Here is a 17,632-nt window from a genome sequence, read left to right on the forward strand (position 1 = left end):
CTAAAATTCTAATTGCAACCACCCCAAAATTGAAAATCATTCAGAATCCTATCCCTACCATGGTATTATTCAAATAGCAACAGCATTATATACTAGATCTATAAATACTGTTTAATATTTATAATATTAATTGTAAGTTATGATTTGGTCTCTTACTGTGTATCACTCACAGAAATTACATGCCTTAAAACCTGCTAAATGCATTGCCAAAACAATCATTTCTATTCATCTTTTAGTTTAAGAGCTAAAAATTCATTTTACTTATTTACAACCATTACTACTCCTCTTCTGTAGGGAAAAAAATTGAAATGAAGAGTATTTCAATAAATCCATTTTGAGCTACTTGTGAAAGCCTGGCAATGTAGAAACACAACATCAGTTTTAATGTCACTTTGCTACTCTGGATTTTTAAATTCCTTCTTCTTATTGAGTATATATTGCAGAAACTTCTCAAGTTGCCATGAAAGACTTTACAGTTTGTAATATTTGCAATTGCTTTTTCCATAAATATTTTTACAGAGAGCTCAACTCCTGGTGATAAGCAGTTATAAGTACTCTGGAAAACCAGGATGATAGAGCTTTTCAAAGCACTTATATTCTCTGATGCTGGAAACCTGTGGTATGTGCACAACTCCCAAGGGTAAACACAATGTAGAAATGTGAGTTGTCCAGTAATCTGCGATTTATAATCTTACCTTTAAAATTAGGATTCACCAGTTCTTTGCGATTGGAACACTGAAGGGCATTTCCATAAACCAAGTCCAAAGCACACAGGAGAAGATGGTAAGAATTGACCAAATCATCACTAATCATGGGGAAATTACCTACAGGAATGTAAACAGTTATCGAGTATATTTGCATCAACTTTACAATATTTTAAAAGTAATTTCTTCCTTTAATTAAAACGACATTTACAACACTGTACCAAAGCTGACTCAAAAGTTACATGAAGGGACACCTGGGTGGCTCAGTTGGTTAAGCAACTGCCTTCAGCTCAGGTCATGATCCTGGAGTCCCAGGATCGAGTCCCACATCAGGCTCCCTGCTTAGCGGGGAGTCTGCTTCTCCCTCTGCCCCTCCCCCCTCTCATGTGCTCTCTCTCTCTCATTCTCTCTCTCAAATAAATAAAATCTTAAAAAAAAAACCTTTAAAAAAAAGTTACATGAAGTGTTCTGGCAAATTTACATTTTGAAATATTACTCTTAAAAGTCTAATAAATTTCTAAGTGTAATGAAAACCAAAACTTTACTAAAAACAACATTCATTCACTCAATATTCATTAAATAAGCATTAAATCCCTAGTAGCTGACCAAAATTTTATCACTGGTTTTTTTCTTTGAAAATTCTAAACAAACAACTTCATAAATTATCTCAAACTGTAGGAAATTCTTTAGTGTGAAAACATTTTTCTGTCAAGAAAATTAGATATTATACACCTGAAACTAATTAACACTGTATGTTAACTATACTGGAATTAAGATTTAAAACTTAATTAAAAACAAAAAAGTAAAAAAAATTAAAATACATGGAGACACACAATGGTCCAACATCTTTGGGATGCACAAAAAGCAGTTCTAAGAGGGAAACTAAAACAAAACAAAACAATATCCTAGGAATAACATAGATGCATGGTAACAAAGAAAAAAGAAACCAAACCTCAAACCTATAGAAACATGTCATTTCTGCAATCCTAGTTTTAAGTTTAACACTGAAATCAGTTTTTATAGGCAGGTAAACAGTTCAATTCTTAGAAATTAAGAAATATTTCTAGATATCTTTCATAACTTCGAGCATATCCCTTTTCTCATTAAACACTGCATATGAATGCTTCCTAGTGATTTTACACCCTTATAACATCACATGAATTCAAGTTTAATAGCTAACATACATCTGAGGGATTATTTCTAAACCTCAACATTTTCACACGTAATGCCTGCCCAAATACATGCAAACACACACACACACACACACACACACACACACACACACACACACACACACACTACTTTGTTTCAGGCTTCCCCCCCCCCTTCCTCCAAATAAAGTTACCACTTACCTCCACATATCAGGATAACTCTCTTTTTGTATAGATGAAAACATTCAACAAATCAACTTAAATGAATTAAAGAGAAAATTTTTTTTGTTGTCAGAAAGACAATTGATAATTAATAGGTTAAGTTTTGCATTGATAACAACCAGACTAACTTGCCTGGTTCCACTATAAAGATGTTTAATATTAAAGTATACTCAGTTTCTCAAATGTAAAACAGGAAGTGGCACCTACTGGTTTCAAGCTACAAAGCCCATCAGATTGACAAGCCTAAACTTGTCACTGGTTTGTACTTGCCATAAAGGAAAAAAAAAAACAAAAAAACAAAAAAACAGCAGCACTATGACTTCTAAGAAAAAACAGAAAGGCCCCTAAAGATCAGAATCTTAAACTCCAAGACTGTCCCAACCCGACATACTTTACATTTCAAATCCTGACTTCAGAAATAAATCTCACTTTGTAAGATAAGTTATCTTTCAAATAAAGATAACTTGTTTAAACTCCGAAGTTGGCTTATTTATCAGGAATGAGGAGACTGGAGAGTGTAAAACAGGAACTGATTTGGTCTTCAGGCCACAAAGCCCTTCATGATGACAAGCCCAAACTTGTCACTGGTGTATACTGCCACAGGAAGTCAACAAAGATAACGGGCAGAAAGTTGGCTTATGTATCAGGAATGAGATAATCTGGGATTGCCCATATGCTGCAGGGAAGTCATGAGAAAGGTGGCTACAGAAGAGTACAACTCTCTCCAAATAACTAAATCAAGAATGAATAAAACGAATTAAACAACTCTATTAGAAAAGATCCTAGTGAATCATAAAAGATCAGAGTGTCAGACACTCTTCAGATTAAACAAATTATAGATGGAATAATAAAACTCAAACACTGAGTTAACTGCAGAGACAAAAAATATGCCACCCCAGGTGATCAAGTGAGACCAAAATGTAAATAAGGACAAAACATTCTTTGTAAATAGTTTATGTAGTACCAAACACATTCACTCCCAGGTACACGGACACCATAAAAGACATAAACAAAACAGATAAAAATCCCAGAAGTCAGTTATACCTGCCCACAATCGAATGACAAGATTAATACTGTATATAATACCAGCCACGGCAAACTAAAAGTGACAGCAAGTGACAGTATGAGAACAGTTTATATGCTCCTACGCCTTTATTTTGTACCACTTACCATATCACATTTATCTCCACTAAAGAAACATGCCAGTGTGATGGAAAACAAAATAACTAACAGCTTATTTTTGGCAGAAGAAAGATTTTTCTCTTCTTTTCTTATTTAAATTCAATTAGCCAACATATAGTACATCATTAGTTCAATAAGCCATCAGTTTTATAGAACCCCCAGTGCTCATCACATCACGTGCCCTCCCCAATGCTCACCACCCAGCTGTCCCATCCTGCCACCCACCTTCTCCTCCGCAACCCTCTGTTTGTTTCCCAGAGTCAAGAGTCTCTCATGGTTTGTCTCCCTCTCTGACCTCCTCCCATTCGGTTTTCCCTCCCTTCCCCTGTGATCCTCTGCACTACCTCTTATATTCCACATATGAGTGAAACCATATAATTGCCTTTCTCTGATTGACTTATTTCAGTTAGCATAATACCTTCAATCAACCATGTAGCTCAGGGAAGAAGGCTGAGCTCTCACTCAACTAGCGACGGAGGACCAGCTATAATCAGATACATCAAACCCCGAGAGCAGTGGAGTGACACATCCTTGCTAGAGGGCCTTCACATCTGGCACGAAACCAAGAGCTAGATGCAGGTTCAAATCCTAGCTCTGTTTCTAGCAGCTAGTTTTTGGGCTTCAGTTACCAATCTTAAACGTAAATAATTTGGGCTACTTGATCTAATAATGAGAATCTCTTACATTTATGAAATTCCTTCTCGCTCTATGATTCTTTGATTATAACTTTGTATTTTATTGGGTTCTCTTAATAGCAAAGGCATTCTACATAGTGTGTAATTAACGTAACTGTACTTTCTTTTCTTTTTGAGATTACTAAGAATCATTTCTACATAGAAATTTAGAGAGGACCCCTCCAAAAAAAACAAAACAAAACATGTTTCACTGAATACAAACCTTGGGTAAGTTACGGGAGATGAGAAGGGGGAGAAAATAAATTGTATCCAAAGGCATTTGAGCAAGTATATTTATCTGAACAAAATGCAAAAAGTAATCCGAACTACACATACTGAGGATGAGCAGTCACCCTAAGCAAAGTAAGACGTGGCTCATGAAAAATACAGCTCAAGATACCAGTACAGACCACTAATGTGTTTTCAGTCCATAACGCAGAAGAATAGCTTTCAGTGGAAAAGATGTTACATAAAAACAAAATTAAAGGATTTTCCATTTAACGAAAGAAGTTTTGGACATTATAAAGAAATTCAAAAGACTTTTATGAAAAGGCAATACTTAAAAATGAATCTGAGACTAAAACCCTTAAGAAATTTTCCAGTGAGCATCTTTCCCTGATACACATTACAGGTTGACAAAAGTAGTATGTGAACATTTAAATAAGCTAACACCTAGATAAATATTGCTCTGTCTTACCTTTTGCGTATATAAAGAGCACCCAACAAAAATGGAAAACTTCGGACACGGTACAGGGCTGTCGCCTTTGGGGGACGAAAAAAGTCATGAGATAACAGAAGCATTTGAAAAAGACATCACAAATGACTATAAAGTAGGTGAGACACCAAACCCACAGTTAAAGGGAGTAAGAGCAGATTCACTTCACACAGAAAACGTGCAAGAAGTTCTGCTCCAACCAAATACTGGTAAGGACAAAGCCAAGGAAAGAGCTCATCCCAGAAAAAAGAAAATTCTGAAGAACTATAAAAAGTTCTCAAGGTCAAGACAGGTAAGGTAGAAAATGAGTAACAACAGTTCTTTCGGATGACATCAGCAAGGCTAATGCTGCTTTCGGACCAGTGTATATTCTTGAGAGATTATTCTCTCATTTTTTCTTTCCTTTATCACAGCTGATGAACTGTAAACCCTCTCTCCCTAAAGACATTCCAGATTACATCAAGTCACAAAAGGACTATTTAATGTAAATTCTGGGCTTCCTAGAATTCTTTATTCTTTATCATTAAGACGATCCATTCTATTTTGCCAACGCTGTATGCTGAAGAGAGTTTCAGAGCTGTTTTAAGCTCTTAGCTTTTCTACCAGAACCTCTGGCGATGTTTAGATAAGACATCTGTGGTCTCCACACCCCAACAAGGAGCTCTGAGGAGAGCTCTGAGGTTTAGTTCCCCCACTGTCCTTCGCAAGGCATACTTGCTCTCCATGTGCCTCAGTCTCTTCATCTACTGAACGATTATTCTACTTGGGCATAGTTTTGTACTTAAGTCACCAGTCCATGGCAAGGATTAAATGTCAGTGCCCTGCTTTTTAAAAGTGGCCTCTCGGGGTGCCGGGGGGCTCAGTTGGTTAAGCGTCTGACTCTTGATTTCGGCGCAGGCCATGATCTCAGGGTCGTGAGATCAAGCCCCTCATTGGGCTCCACACTCAGAGCAGAGTCTGCTTGAGATTCTCTCTCCCTCTGCTCCTCCCCATTTTCGTGCATGCTCTAAGATAAATAAATAAATAATATATTTAAAAAATCAAAAAATACAAAATAGAAGTGGCCTCCCTACCACAGGCACATGAGAACTATTCAGTTTTAATGCCTCCCTAGATAAAAGCCAAACTTTTTAGCTCAACACTCAAGCCACTCTAAAAACTCTAACTTGAGAACCCTAGAATTTAACCTACTAGGCCAAACGCCTCTTACTTTGCCACTTTGGTGTATTCTTTCTTTGTCCTATGCAATGAAGGCTCTATCTGTATCTCCAAATTCACCCGTCGAAATCCCACCACTGTTCCTTATTCCATGGAACCGTAGTGAACTGGCTCATGCACAGTGGTTTAATTTTGGCTCAGAAGTTGTATGTTTCTGTTATCTTTCACATTTCTACATGCCTCCTCTCCACAACTATACTGTAAGCCCTCAAAAGACAGTGGCTGTGGGTTTGGGTTTTTTTTTTTTTAAAGACTTGTGTCTTGGGGTGCCTGGGCGGCTTAGTCGGTTAAGGATCTAACTCCTGATTTCAGCTCAGGTCATGATCTCAAGAGTTGTGGGACTGAGCCCCGTGTCAGGCTCTGCACTGAGCACTGAGCCTGCTTAAGATTCTCCCTCTCTCTCTCTCTCTCTCTCTCTCAAAAATAAATAAATACTTGTGTCCTATATAATACTTAACAACATACTTCACACAGGAAGTTCTCAATAAACACCCAGTGACAAATATTCAAAGTGTATGTGAGATGTAGTACAGAGTCATGGTGAAACATCTGGGTTCTGCAAGCAGACCACTAATTTCAATAGCTCCACACTCACTGTGTGACCCTGACTAAATTACTTCACCTCTCAAGGGTGTATGTTTCTCCACTTGTAACATCAGAAACCTCATACGGTTGTCATAAGGATTCACTGAAGTAATACAGATTTAAATCTTAGAACAGTCCCCATAATAAATGCTCAGTAAATGGTGTATGTTACTACTATTAACCAAAAGTACTAATAAATGTATACAGAGTGATCTAAATGTAAAATTTTTAAAATAAAGTTATCTTACAATTTTCTTAACTATAATTAGGTAGTATACATACACTACCAAATTATCAAAGCAAGTGCAATCTAAAATCATTTTCTACAACACTCCAAAGAAAGAAGATATTCTCTATCTTCCTGTAAATGACATCAGCCTCGTTCAGACTTAGAACAAAGCATCTATCCAAACTTTGGAAATAGTTCTCCAAAACTACAAGCAAACTAGAGCAGCTGCTTCCTTAGCAGTGGAGTCAACTATCTAAGAAAGTACATAGTTTCTTTTATTTTTTAAAAGCTGCTCACTTGGGATGCCTGGGTGGCTGAGTCAGTTAAGCGTCTGCCTTCAGCCCAGGTCATGATCCCAGGGTCCTGGGATTGAGCCCCATGTTGGGCTCCCTGCTCAGGAGGGAATCTGCTTCTCTCTCTCCCTCTGCCCCTGCTCCATTTCTCTCTCTCACTTGCTCACTCTCTCTCTCAAATAAATAAATAAAAATTAAAAAAAAAAAAAAGCTCCTCACTTACTGTAAACATCCTTCACAATTTGGGAAAAAATTTTATATTGAAAGAGAGGCAAAAAAAAAAAGAAAGAAAGAGAGGCAGACATTATTCATTCAATTATAATAACTCCTTTTCCCTGACTTTTCTTGTCAACATTGTTCTAGTTCTAGTTTAAGAACAATTTCCATTTTTACTTTGTGAAAAAGCGTTCATGATCAAGGTAGAGAATGTGCATCACATGATTGCCTTTATCTGTCAGGAAAGATGGAAAACATTGAGCCATAGTAAGTTGATAGATTTTGCAGACATGATCAGAAAGCACAAATTCATAATCGTTTCAGGTCCCCTACTCTCCTGCATCCAGTTTCTCTACTCTTGATTGATCGTAAACTTCAAAATACATACAGAAGCCAGTTCAGAGGGGATTATCTGTTACTAAGCTGGACATAAAAGTCAAATAATAGAAATAGTCAACATAGCCAATAACAGAAAATTAAGGAGTCAAATTCTATACCCAAGATGGCCAATTGGCAAAAATATCTAAGATCTGACTTTTATATTTTTGGGTACTTAAATGAAAAGGGAAAGTTTACAGAAATGATAACTCCATGCATTTTGCAATATGAAGGAAGCCAAATTCTTCATGGCTAACATGAAATGAGAAGAAATTATTATTAAAAGAGAGCTACTGGAAAGACAGTGTATTTATGAAATCACATTTGTTTTTTTAAGACTAGCACAATAGGGGTATCTGGGTGGCTCAGTCAGTTAAGTGACCAAATCTTGATTTCTGCTCAGATCATGATCTCATGGGTTGTGAGACTGAGCCCCACGATGGCCTCCTCGCTGGGCTTGGAGCCTACCTAAGATTATCTCTGCCCTTCCCCCCACCTCGTGTGCATGCACTCTTTCTCTCTCTAAAGAAACAAAACAAACTAACAAAATAAACTGAGGGACAAGAACTGAGGGATCAGAACTGTAGCACAGATTAAAAAAAAAAAAAAGCATATTCCTGACTAACAAATATAAAAACATACCGCTGTTTTCTTCCTCTCTGTTGACGAGGCTGCTCCTCTTGAGGATATTTAAAAATGTCCTGAAAAATGGGTTCATATTTCTTAAAAATTACCGCTGAAACAGTGAAGTTTCTTTCTAATCTCTCAGTACGTTCTCTGAAATGTGGGGGTAGATTTGCCATGTCTTCCCACTTCTTCATCTTGTTAAAAAATTCAATTAAGCTGATATTAAAAACAAAAAATGAGATATTTTCAAAATTAACACAAAGGTAGGGTACACAAATATAATTAAATCAAAAATTTAACTCATTAAATTATATTACTTTCAGACAGTGATAAAATCACAATTCATGCCTCTGACTAGCTTAATCTCTTACAGATTGGTTTATTTCTCTGATTTTCCTAATCTATTCTTCTGAGATTACCAGAGGGTTTTACTTTTTTAATTATGAAAAATATAAAAATACAAAATAATTAATCAGAGTAATGTAACCAACACTTAAGTACCCAACTGCCCCATTTAACAAACATTAACATATTGAATAGATTTTGCCATGTTTGCTTCAGGTTCTACAAAAACAGCCAAATGCCCATTTGTACTCCTCCCCAAACCCATGCCCCCCTCTGCCTCCCCAAAGATAACCACCATTCTAAAGTTAGTCTGAATCTGTGTTATAATACTTACTACTTAGTGTACCTACTATATGGATCTATATGTATCCATAAACAGTAAGTACTATCTTTTATGTGTGTGGCTTTAAGATTTTACATAAATTGTATCATACAGTAAGTAGCATTCTGCAACTTGCTTTTTCATTCAATGTTTCTGAGATTAACATTGATACATGCAGATCTCTTTCATTTTAATTGTTAAAAATATTCCTTCATATGAACTACCATGACTTTTTGCATTCATTCCCCAACCAATGAAAATTGAGGTTTCTAATTTTACTTTATGACAAAAAAATGCTGTAACAACACATTCTTGTACTTGGATGTAAGAGCTTCTTTAGGGACACCAAGAAGTAGAATTGCTGAGTTAGAGACTGTGCATCTTCAAGTTTACAAGATATTGTCAAATTTCCCATTCAAGTGGCCATGCCAATTTATACTCTCACCAAGGTACACCAGCAATACAGAGTTCCCATTTCCCCACATAATGACCAAAGCTGGTTTTATCAGATTTCAAATTTCCCCAATCTGATGAGAATGACAGATACCTTGTTTTTAATTTGAACTTCCTTGGTTACTAGTGAAAGTGAACATCTTTACATATATCTATTAGCTATGTGAGTTCTGACTTTTGGGAAACCACATTCTTTACCCCTTGTTTAGTAGCTGTTTGTCAATCATGCAACCATTTGTTAGTAGCTCTTTATATAATTCTGGATACTGATCTTTTGTCAGTTATACACATTATAAATATCTTTGCCCGACATACTTTGTTTTTAACCCATTTTAGTTCGTTATGGCAGAAAAGTAAATAATCTGAACTCAAAGGTAAAAATTTAAAGATAGAAACTGAATTTCTGAAATGGAAATACAACTGAAGTCTAGGACTGTATTACTTGCATTAAAATGTTGGATAAGTTCGATTTACTACGGTTTATGATGATGATTCCATAATTTGGCCTTTGCTTCTAAAGTTCCTCATCCGTCACTTAACTGGATTACTCTGCCTCCCCTTTTCTTCTCCGTAACGATTACACTTTTGCACTTCTGCAGGTTTACAGCTCAGGGGTTCAACTCTTTATGCACTGTCTCTTGTTCTTAGGCCTAAATATAACTTGGGATGGAGTTCAAGGTTAATAAATAGGCTACAGCTAAAATAGTACATCTCTTGTTATTTTAATAGTAAGCAATGTTTTAAGCCATTAGGTACATAAATTTTGACTGTGGTATTCTCCCCCACAAAGTGCCAAATACTCTTTTTCCACCAATCTTTAATAAGCCATAAAAGAAAATTCACCCAAAAGGCACAAATTATAAATATAATCAATTCAATTACACAACAGATAGAAAAAGCAATTTTTGCCTCTTCTTTAAAACAGTATTTGACCCTTTCAATAATTGATTGTAACAGTGTTGCTTATCCCCCCCAAACAGGAAATGGGGAAGTCTTTACACATTCCATATATTAAAATACAAATCCTGTGCCTGTAGTTTTAAGTTTAGTACCCTATTTTATTTACCTTTATAATTTAGAGTATATCCTGAAGTTTTCAATAGCCTTATTTAGAATTCTGCCAATTCTGCACAATAGTAAGTCATAACCTTTAATAGTAAAATCTTCATACAAATGCCTAATACATTAAAATTTCAGTACTTTTCACTAAAGAGTAAAACATAATAGATACTTAGATGTGCTAAAGGAAAACCATGACCTAGTTTCTAAACTCAGCACTCTATAGGTACAAATGCCTGGGAAATGATGACAGAATTCTTACTATCAGTATGATTTTTGAGCTTTCATATTCGTCACATTCTACCTTTCAAACTCTGACAGTTACCTCTGCTCTGAACATCGCAGGATTCTAGTTAAAGATACATAGTTTCCTTCAACTGTCCCTTTGCTTACAGTTGGCACAGATTTTCTGCAAGCCACATATAAGGCACATGCTAACCAGTGAAGATCATTTCCCTGTAAAATAAAAGAAAATTGAGTTTTAGCTAATGAGCTATGTAAACATTTCAATATAATAAACTTTTTAGATTAAATGGAAGGCACTATTTTTATGTTTGTGGGAAACTGTATTTTCAATGACGGCTCTATCCCATGTGCTCCTTATACTCTGACATTGACATTTTCACACTGAGAGAGAGGAATCTGTGTTCTGCTCCCTCATTTTCAACTGTCTCAACTCATAGCATAGGTGAAAATGATGCTATGTTACTTGCAAGATCATAAAGGGCAATAAAGATTCTACCTGGTTCACTCTCTCAGCATACATGCCCTGGGTGTCCCAGTGTGGGACAATTAACAGTCACAGAGACTCAATTTTCTTATCTGAAGGCTGTGAGAATGAAATGAGTTACAAGAATAAAGCACAGAAAATACAAGAAATCAAAAGATAAAATTCTATAACCAATACTCTGTATTAAATATCATATGAGGGGCGTCCGGGTGGCTCAGTCAGTTAAGTGTCTGCCTTCGGCTCAGGTCATGATCTCAGGGTCCTGGGATCGAGCCCCGCATCAAGCCCTGCATCAGGCTGCCTGCTCAGCGGGGAGTCTGCTTCTCCCTCTCCTCCCTGCTCCTTCTCTCTCTCTCTCTCTCTCTCTCGCTATCTCTGTTGCTATCTGTCTCTCTCTCTTTCTCTCTCAAATAAAATCTTCTTAAAAATATCATGAGTCTTATTTTCCATTGTACACTTCCATGAGACTGACATCCTATGTTATCTTACAGCATACCCGATTACAAGCTCCACAAGGGCAGAGATTTTTAAGTTTTGTTCGCTGCTCTGTCCCCATCAACTACAACAGTATCTGGCAAAGAAGAGGTAATAAAGAAGTATTTGATAAATGAATATTCATTCATTCATTGGGTAAACTGAGCTAAGAATCTGAAATCCAAGTCTTTAAAAAACTGAGGAATTAAACATGTGTTTTCAAAAATAATTTACTAACCATCAATTGTTTGTCACTTGCTTATGTAACACTGGACTTCATACAACTTAATCCCTATGGGTTGAAATACCTCAGCTGTATGATGCTAATACTTGTTCTATCCAATTTAAAAGATTATCCTGAGGACAAAATAAAAGCTTATTTGGAAACACTTATGCCCATCACCAAAGAACCACTGGAACCACTGACCACAGAACCACTGAGAAATAAATAGGAATGTGGCCTATTCGGCCACATCACCTAAGCATAGGAAGGAGCTTGGTAAACTCTCAAGCACAAGCACTGTCCATGACTGCCTTATGTGCAAGAAACTACACATTACCTGATTAAACCTTCAGAACAAGGCTGATGTAGGTACAAATATCTCAAATTTACATATCACAAAATTGAGTTTTGGAGTGGTTAAGTAAATTGCCCAAAGTCACCTAGGTCTGTCAAGTTCTAAAGCCACCATATTACTAGCCTTTCCCCCCACCCTGTAGATGTAACTACAGGGAGAAGGAATTGAAATAAGATTCTATTAATGCAAGAATAAATAGTAGCCTTAGTGAGTTACATGCAGGCAAAAACACCCTATTATTATAATTAAACAATACCTTGGTTAGGCCTTCCCATTCTATTTGCCCCGCTCTTTCCACAAACTGTAAAACAACTTAAGAAAATCCTATGGCCTCCTGTTTAATGCCACACACAAGCAAACAGCTGATAAACAATCCAGACTTCCGTGTCACTTCCCATTGGTCCACAAAGGGGAGGTGCCTACAGAGTTGAGCCTCACTGGCTAGAATGGCCATTTTCCTCATCTGCAAGCCCCGTCCGAAGAAAGGGACATAACATGCCTAAATCACAGCGGCTATAGAGTCCTGTGCAACGTCTGGGGTGACCAAAACGTCCTCAAGGTCGTCGCAGTCCGGACTTCCTAGGGACAAATGGGGGGGGGCATTTATCCAAGTGCAGGTAGGCAGAAAGCCCGTTTCATCTGCCCTCAGGAAGATTCGCCCTAGTTTACACACAAATACAGCCCGAAACTTAACGACGCGTTGGCTCTACGGATGCAGTGCCGGGACAAAGGCAATTTGGTACAGCAGGAAAAGAACTGAAGGAGCAGCCAGGCAACCGAGGCGCTAAAATCGGGCTAATCTCCGTGGGAGCACAGCCAAGTCCCCTCCCCTTCTCCTCACGGTCTCAACAACTGCACCTGTTCATTCTGCCAACAAGGTGGTTGTATTTTTGCAATCGTGACCCCAGCACGACCTCAGCCTCGCGCTGCCACTTTAGGGCAAGAGGTGTTCCCCACTCGGAACCCGAAAGGGAACAGCTGCGAGACGGCGTTCACTTGCAGGGCCGCTAAGGGCTTTCCGAAAGCCAGGTCTCCAGGACCAAGGTGCCCGGGGAGGATTCCCACCGCTCTGCAGGCTGGGGACCGGAGACCCGGGGCCTGCCCGAGGGTCCCTGCAGGGCGCTCGACCCGGGGAGGGGAGGAGCCCCATTTCCGCGGCGGGGCGCGACGACTAGGCCCGGAAAGCCCCTCCTCTCCTCCCCCGGGCGCACCTCCAGCGTGTAGCTCTCGCTCATGTTGCGGTAGCTGTCCCAGGCCTCGGCCCGCGCCGCCTCGTCCATGTTTAGGCGGCTGCACAGCTCGTCGAACCGCTGCTGGGTCTGAGGGGCCGGCGACCGCGCCGGCTGCGCGGCGTCCTCCGCCTCCCCGTCGTCTTCCTCCTCCTCATCCGAGGCTGCCGCCGCCGGAGGAGGAGGCGGGGGCGGCGGCGACTGGTCGCCTCCCGAAGGCATAGCGCACCCCTGGGCGGCCGGTCCTCAGGTGAGCTGAGGGCCCGAGCCCGCAGCCATTCAAACCGCGAAGCGCCCGCCCGTCGGCCGTCCGCACGGCGACTGCGCCGCCACCAAGGAAGCTAGACCTCATATAGGCACCCGTAGTTCCGAGCGTGGCCTGATGGGAAATGTAGTCCGAGCCGGAGGCCCACGCGGGTCAAAAACCTCATTTTGAAAAAAATCAACCCACGTAGTGTTCCTTGGGCTAAAATAAAAGCGGCTTTGCTACGTTTTAAGTACGTCCCCGTGGCGGGACCATTCGGCAGCGCTGTATGGAAGAGAAAACACCCCAAAAACATTGACTTGTGATGGTTTCGTATCCAAGGTAGCTCCAAAATTAATACTCATTATCTGAATGTCCTTATGTCTAAAATAAGAACAATAGCAAGCAAGGGACTGTCTGCCTAAGTTTGAATTTCCGCATCGCTCCTAATTTCTCGTTCTTTCCTATGTTTTAATTTTATGTGAGGGGCGCCTGGGTGGCTCAGTTGGTTATGCGACTGCCTTCGGCTCAGGTCATGATCCTGGAGTCCCGGGATCGAGTCCCGCATCGGGCTCCCTGCTCAGCAGGGAGTCTGCTTCTCCCTCTGACCCTCTCCCCTCTCGTGCTCTCTATCTCTCATTCTCTCTCTCTCTCAAATAAATAAATAAAATCTTAAAAAAATAATAATAATTTTATGTGAGCCTTTCAAATAAATATTGGATTTTTTTTTAAGCAGTAATTGTTTTATTTCCCAAAGGGCAAATTTACCTTCACTTTAAGTGATACTTTTGTACTATCCTCAACTGGCTTAACTTTATTCCTTCATTTTTATTTTGCTTTCTCTTTCAGACTTGAATCACTTTAATAACAATCCTCTTTGACTTATAAGTGGGTACAGTATAAAACATTTTTGTGTTTGAAGAACCAGTAATGTATTGCTGATTGCCAGGGGGTCACTTCCTTCTCTCTTCAGTGACCCTTTGAACCCAGCCACCATACTGTGAGGAAACCCAGGTTACTTGGAGCAGCATATTATCGATGGTAGACAAAGCTGGGCATTAGTTAAAGGGGTGAAAACAGATTTGATTCAGACACTAGTGACCATAAGTGAAGGAGCTGAGCTCCACTCCAATCTGTGCAGAGGTGATGGGATGACTTAAAGGGAGAATGAAGGACTAGAGATGGGAGAGAGTGGCGCTCAACCAAAAAATTACAGAGGGTTGGTGAGTCTCAATGTGATCAGGCCAGCTGTATCTACTAGCAGGCAATTTATTGAAGTTAGGATTCTATCTTCCTACAGAGACTAGGAGACAGAGGCCCTATGTGGCTTTCAGATCATTGAGAAAGACACTTCAAATTGCAGGAGATACATACACATCTCAAAGGGACAGAGGGAGTCACCATTGGAAGCCGTTTTGGGTAAATGCTATAAGAAAGGGGGGTCTGGGGTCTATCATCAGGTGTTGGCTAAAGGTAAATTCTGGCAGCCTTGAGTTTTCTCAGACAGGCATTTTAATGCAGGGCTGCAGTCATCCTAGGGCACAGCCTTGTGCTGCTAGAAGCTGTGCTATATGGTTTGGTCATCTCTTACTACAGAGGTTTGAAGGAGAGTTCCGTAGTTCTGACCATTTGCATAGGATCTGAGGCCCCTGACCCTCAGCCCCAGCTATACTGAATGAGCCAGTTTGGAAGCAGATCCTCCAGCCTTCCATCAAGCTGTTCCAGCTAATGCTGTATGGAGCAGAGATGAACCTTGCCACCGATTCTGGCCCAACTGCAGATTTGTGGGCAAAAGAAATGATTATTATTCTTTCAAGAAACAAAGTTTTAGAATGACTTGTTATGCAGCAATAAATAATCAAACACTGGGGTGCCTGGGTGGCTTAGTCGGTTAAGCATCCGACTCTGGATTTCGGCTCAGGCCTTGATCTCAGGGTCATAAGTTTGAGCCCCGAGTTGGGCTCCACACTGTGCGTGGAGCCTAGATAAAAAAAGAAAAAAAGAAAACGAAAAAATAATCAAACTCCTATGAATAAGACAAGCTATCTATCAACTGTTTTTATACGAGCCTCAATTTTGCATGTGTAAAATCCTTACCCTGTTGTGATATGATAGCCCAATAGAATGTCAAAGCTTAACTGTGAATCTTCACATAAACTTTTATAAGACAAAAAACAAAACAAAACAAAGCAAAACAAAACACAGTGGTCTTGAAACTTTTTGGTCATGTCTCCCTAAAAGAACTACCTTCTAGCATATTTTAAAGTTGACACCTCAAACTTTTCATTAAAAGTTTGATCAGGTGTAATATCCAACATGCAACTATGAACCTTTAAAAACAAAACTGTTACTAGCCTATATCCAATGGACTCATAACAATTTGATACTCATTGTCATCCATTTTAAAAATCCATGACAAAACTTTGGTTTAACAATTAGAAATTTTATATCCTACCTTTCTCTCCTTTACCTCCTATTCCTGTTCCACTCCAACAAAATTTTATCCTGATAAGTTTTGTGCTCAAAAGTTCTTTATGGATTCCTTTCCTATTTTCTTTCAGCAAAAACGTATATACAAATGAATTTTTTCAAGTATCCTTCTTTTTATTCTTTTATGTCAGATTCATCGAGGTGTAATTTGCGTGCGGTAAAATTTACTCTTGTAAGTGTACAGTTCTATGAATTTTGACAAATACATATAGTTATATTCAACACAATCACACTATAGAACATTTCTATCACCTGAAAAATTTCCTAGTGCCCCTTGTTAGTAAGCCCCTCATTATATACCCTCTGGCAACCATGGACCAATTTTCTGGCCCCATAGTTTGTCCTCTTTTCCAAAATGTCACATAAGTGTCATCATACAATATGTAGCCCTTGATTCTGGCTTCTTTCAACTTAGTATAATGCCTTTCAGATTCATCCATGTGCCCGTAGCTTGTTCCTTTTTATTGATAAGTAATATTCTATTGTATGAGTGTCCCAACATTTATTTATCCATTCAACAGTTGAAGATATCTTGGTTGTTTACAGTTTGGGGCGATTGTGAGAAAAGCTACCATCACATTTATGTAAATGTTTTTGCATAACGTAAGTTTTTCATTACTCTTGGGTCAACACCTAGGAGTGTGCTGTGGACTGAATGTTTGTATCCTCCCCAAATTCATATGTTGAAGTCCTAATCCCCAGTGTGATTGTATCTGCAGATAGGGCTTTTAGTAGGTACTTAAGGTTAAATGAAGTCATAAATGTGTGGCCTCATAAGAAAGTCACATGTGCAGACTGAGGAAAGGCCCATGGGCACACAGGGAGAAGTCTAGCAGATGAAGGCGGAGCGGTATTACTGGGTTACATGGTAAATGTTAAACTTTATAAGAAACTGTCAATTTTTTTTTCTAAAGTAGCTCTATCATTTCACATTCCCACTCCCAATGAAATTTACGTTTGAGGACTAAGTGGTACAAACTTCCAGTTATAAAATAAAATAAGTCATAGGGATGTAATGTACCGCATAGGGAATAGAGTCAATAATATTCTAATAACTTTGTACACTGGCAGATGGTAACTAGACTTATCATGAGGATTATTTCATAATGTATAAAAATATCGAATCACGGCAATATACACCCGAAACTGATAGAATGTCATTATTCTTAAATTTAAAAAACAATTTTAAATTTATTTCCTATGATCATGAAGCTATAAGTGTTGTATTCCTTTCAGATGAGTGATCAGATGGCTTTTATGGCTACTGTGGCTTCAACTTGTGTTCCAATTTGTTTATGTGTCTCCCACAATTAATCAAAGAAAGAGGTGTTGATACCAGCAAAAGCCAGTTGAGGGCGCTATCGACTCGGGCAAAGCTGAGACTAATGTATATTTCACGTGGTACGTGAGGAGTCTTTTTTTTATTAAGATTTTATTTATTTATTTGAGAGAGAGAGAACGAGAGATAGAGAGCAAGAGACGGAAGACGGTCAGAGGGAGAAGCAGGCTCCCTG

The 17,632-nt window shown here is 38.9% G+C and overlaps 1 protein-coding gene across 3 annotated transcripts in view; it reads right to left on the bottom strand.

Moving 5' to 3' along the window:
• Positions 1 to 13,706, bottom strand: part of RBL2 (RB transcriptional corepressor like 2) — a 49,382-nt gene extending 35,676 nt beyond the window's left edge. Inside the window, exons 1-5 of one of the 3 annotated variants that reach the window (XM_027617206.2) lie at positions 13,367 to 13,706; positions 10,699 to 10,829; positions 8,210 to 8,410; positions 4,631 to 4,695; positions 696 to 824 (exon numbers count right to left, since the gene is read on the bottom strand). In XM_027617206.2, coding sequence (XP_027473007.2) covers positions 696 to 824; positions 4,631 to 4,695; positions 8,210 to 8,410; positions 10,699 to 10,829; positions 13,367 to 13,606 — 766 coding nt within the window. In that variant the 5' untranslated portion in view covers positions 13,607 to 13,706. Of the gene's footprint in view, positions 1 to 695; positions 825 to 4,630; positions 4,696 to 8,209; positions 8,411 to 10,698; positions 10,830 to 12,411; positions 12,884 to 13,366 lie in introns of those variants that run through there. The other 2 variants (XM_027617205.2, XM_027617207.2) reach the window with 2 other exon arrangements.
• Between the last annotated feature and the right edge of the window lie 3,926 nt (positions 13,707 to 17,632).

The sequence above is a fragment of the Zalophus californianus genome, chromosome 17 (genome assembly GCF_009762305.2).
Source record: "Zalophus californianus isolate mZalCal1 chromosome 17, mZalCal1.pri.v2, whole genome shotgun sequence".
NCBI classification, from domain to species: domain Eukaryota; kingdom Metazoa; phylum Chordata; class Mammalia; order Carnivora; family Otariidae; genus Zalophus; species Zalophus californianus.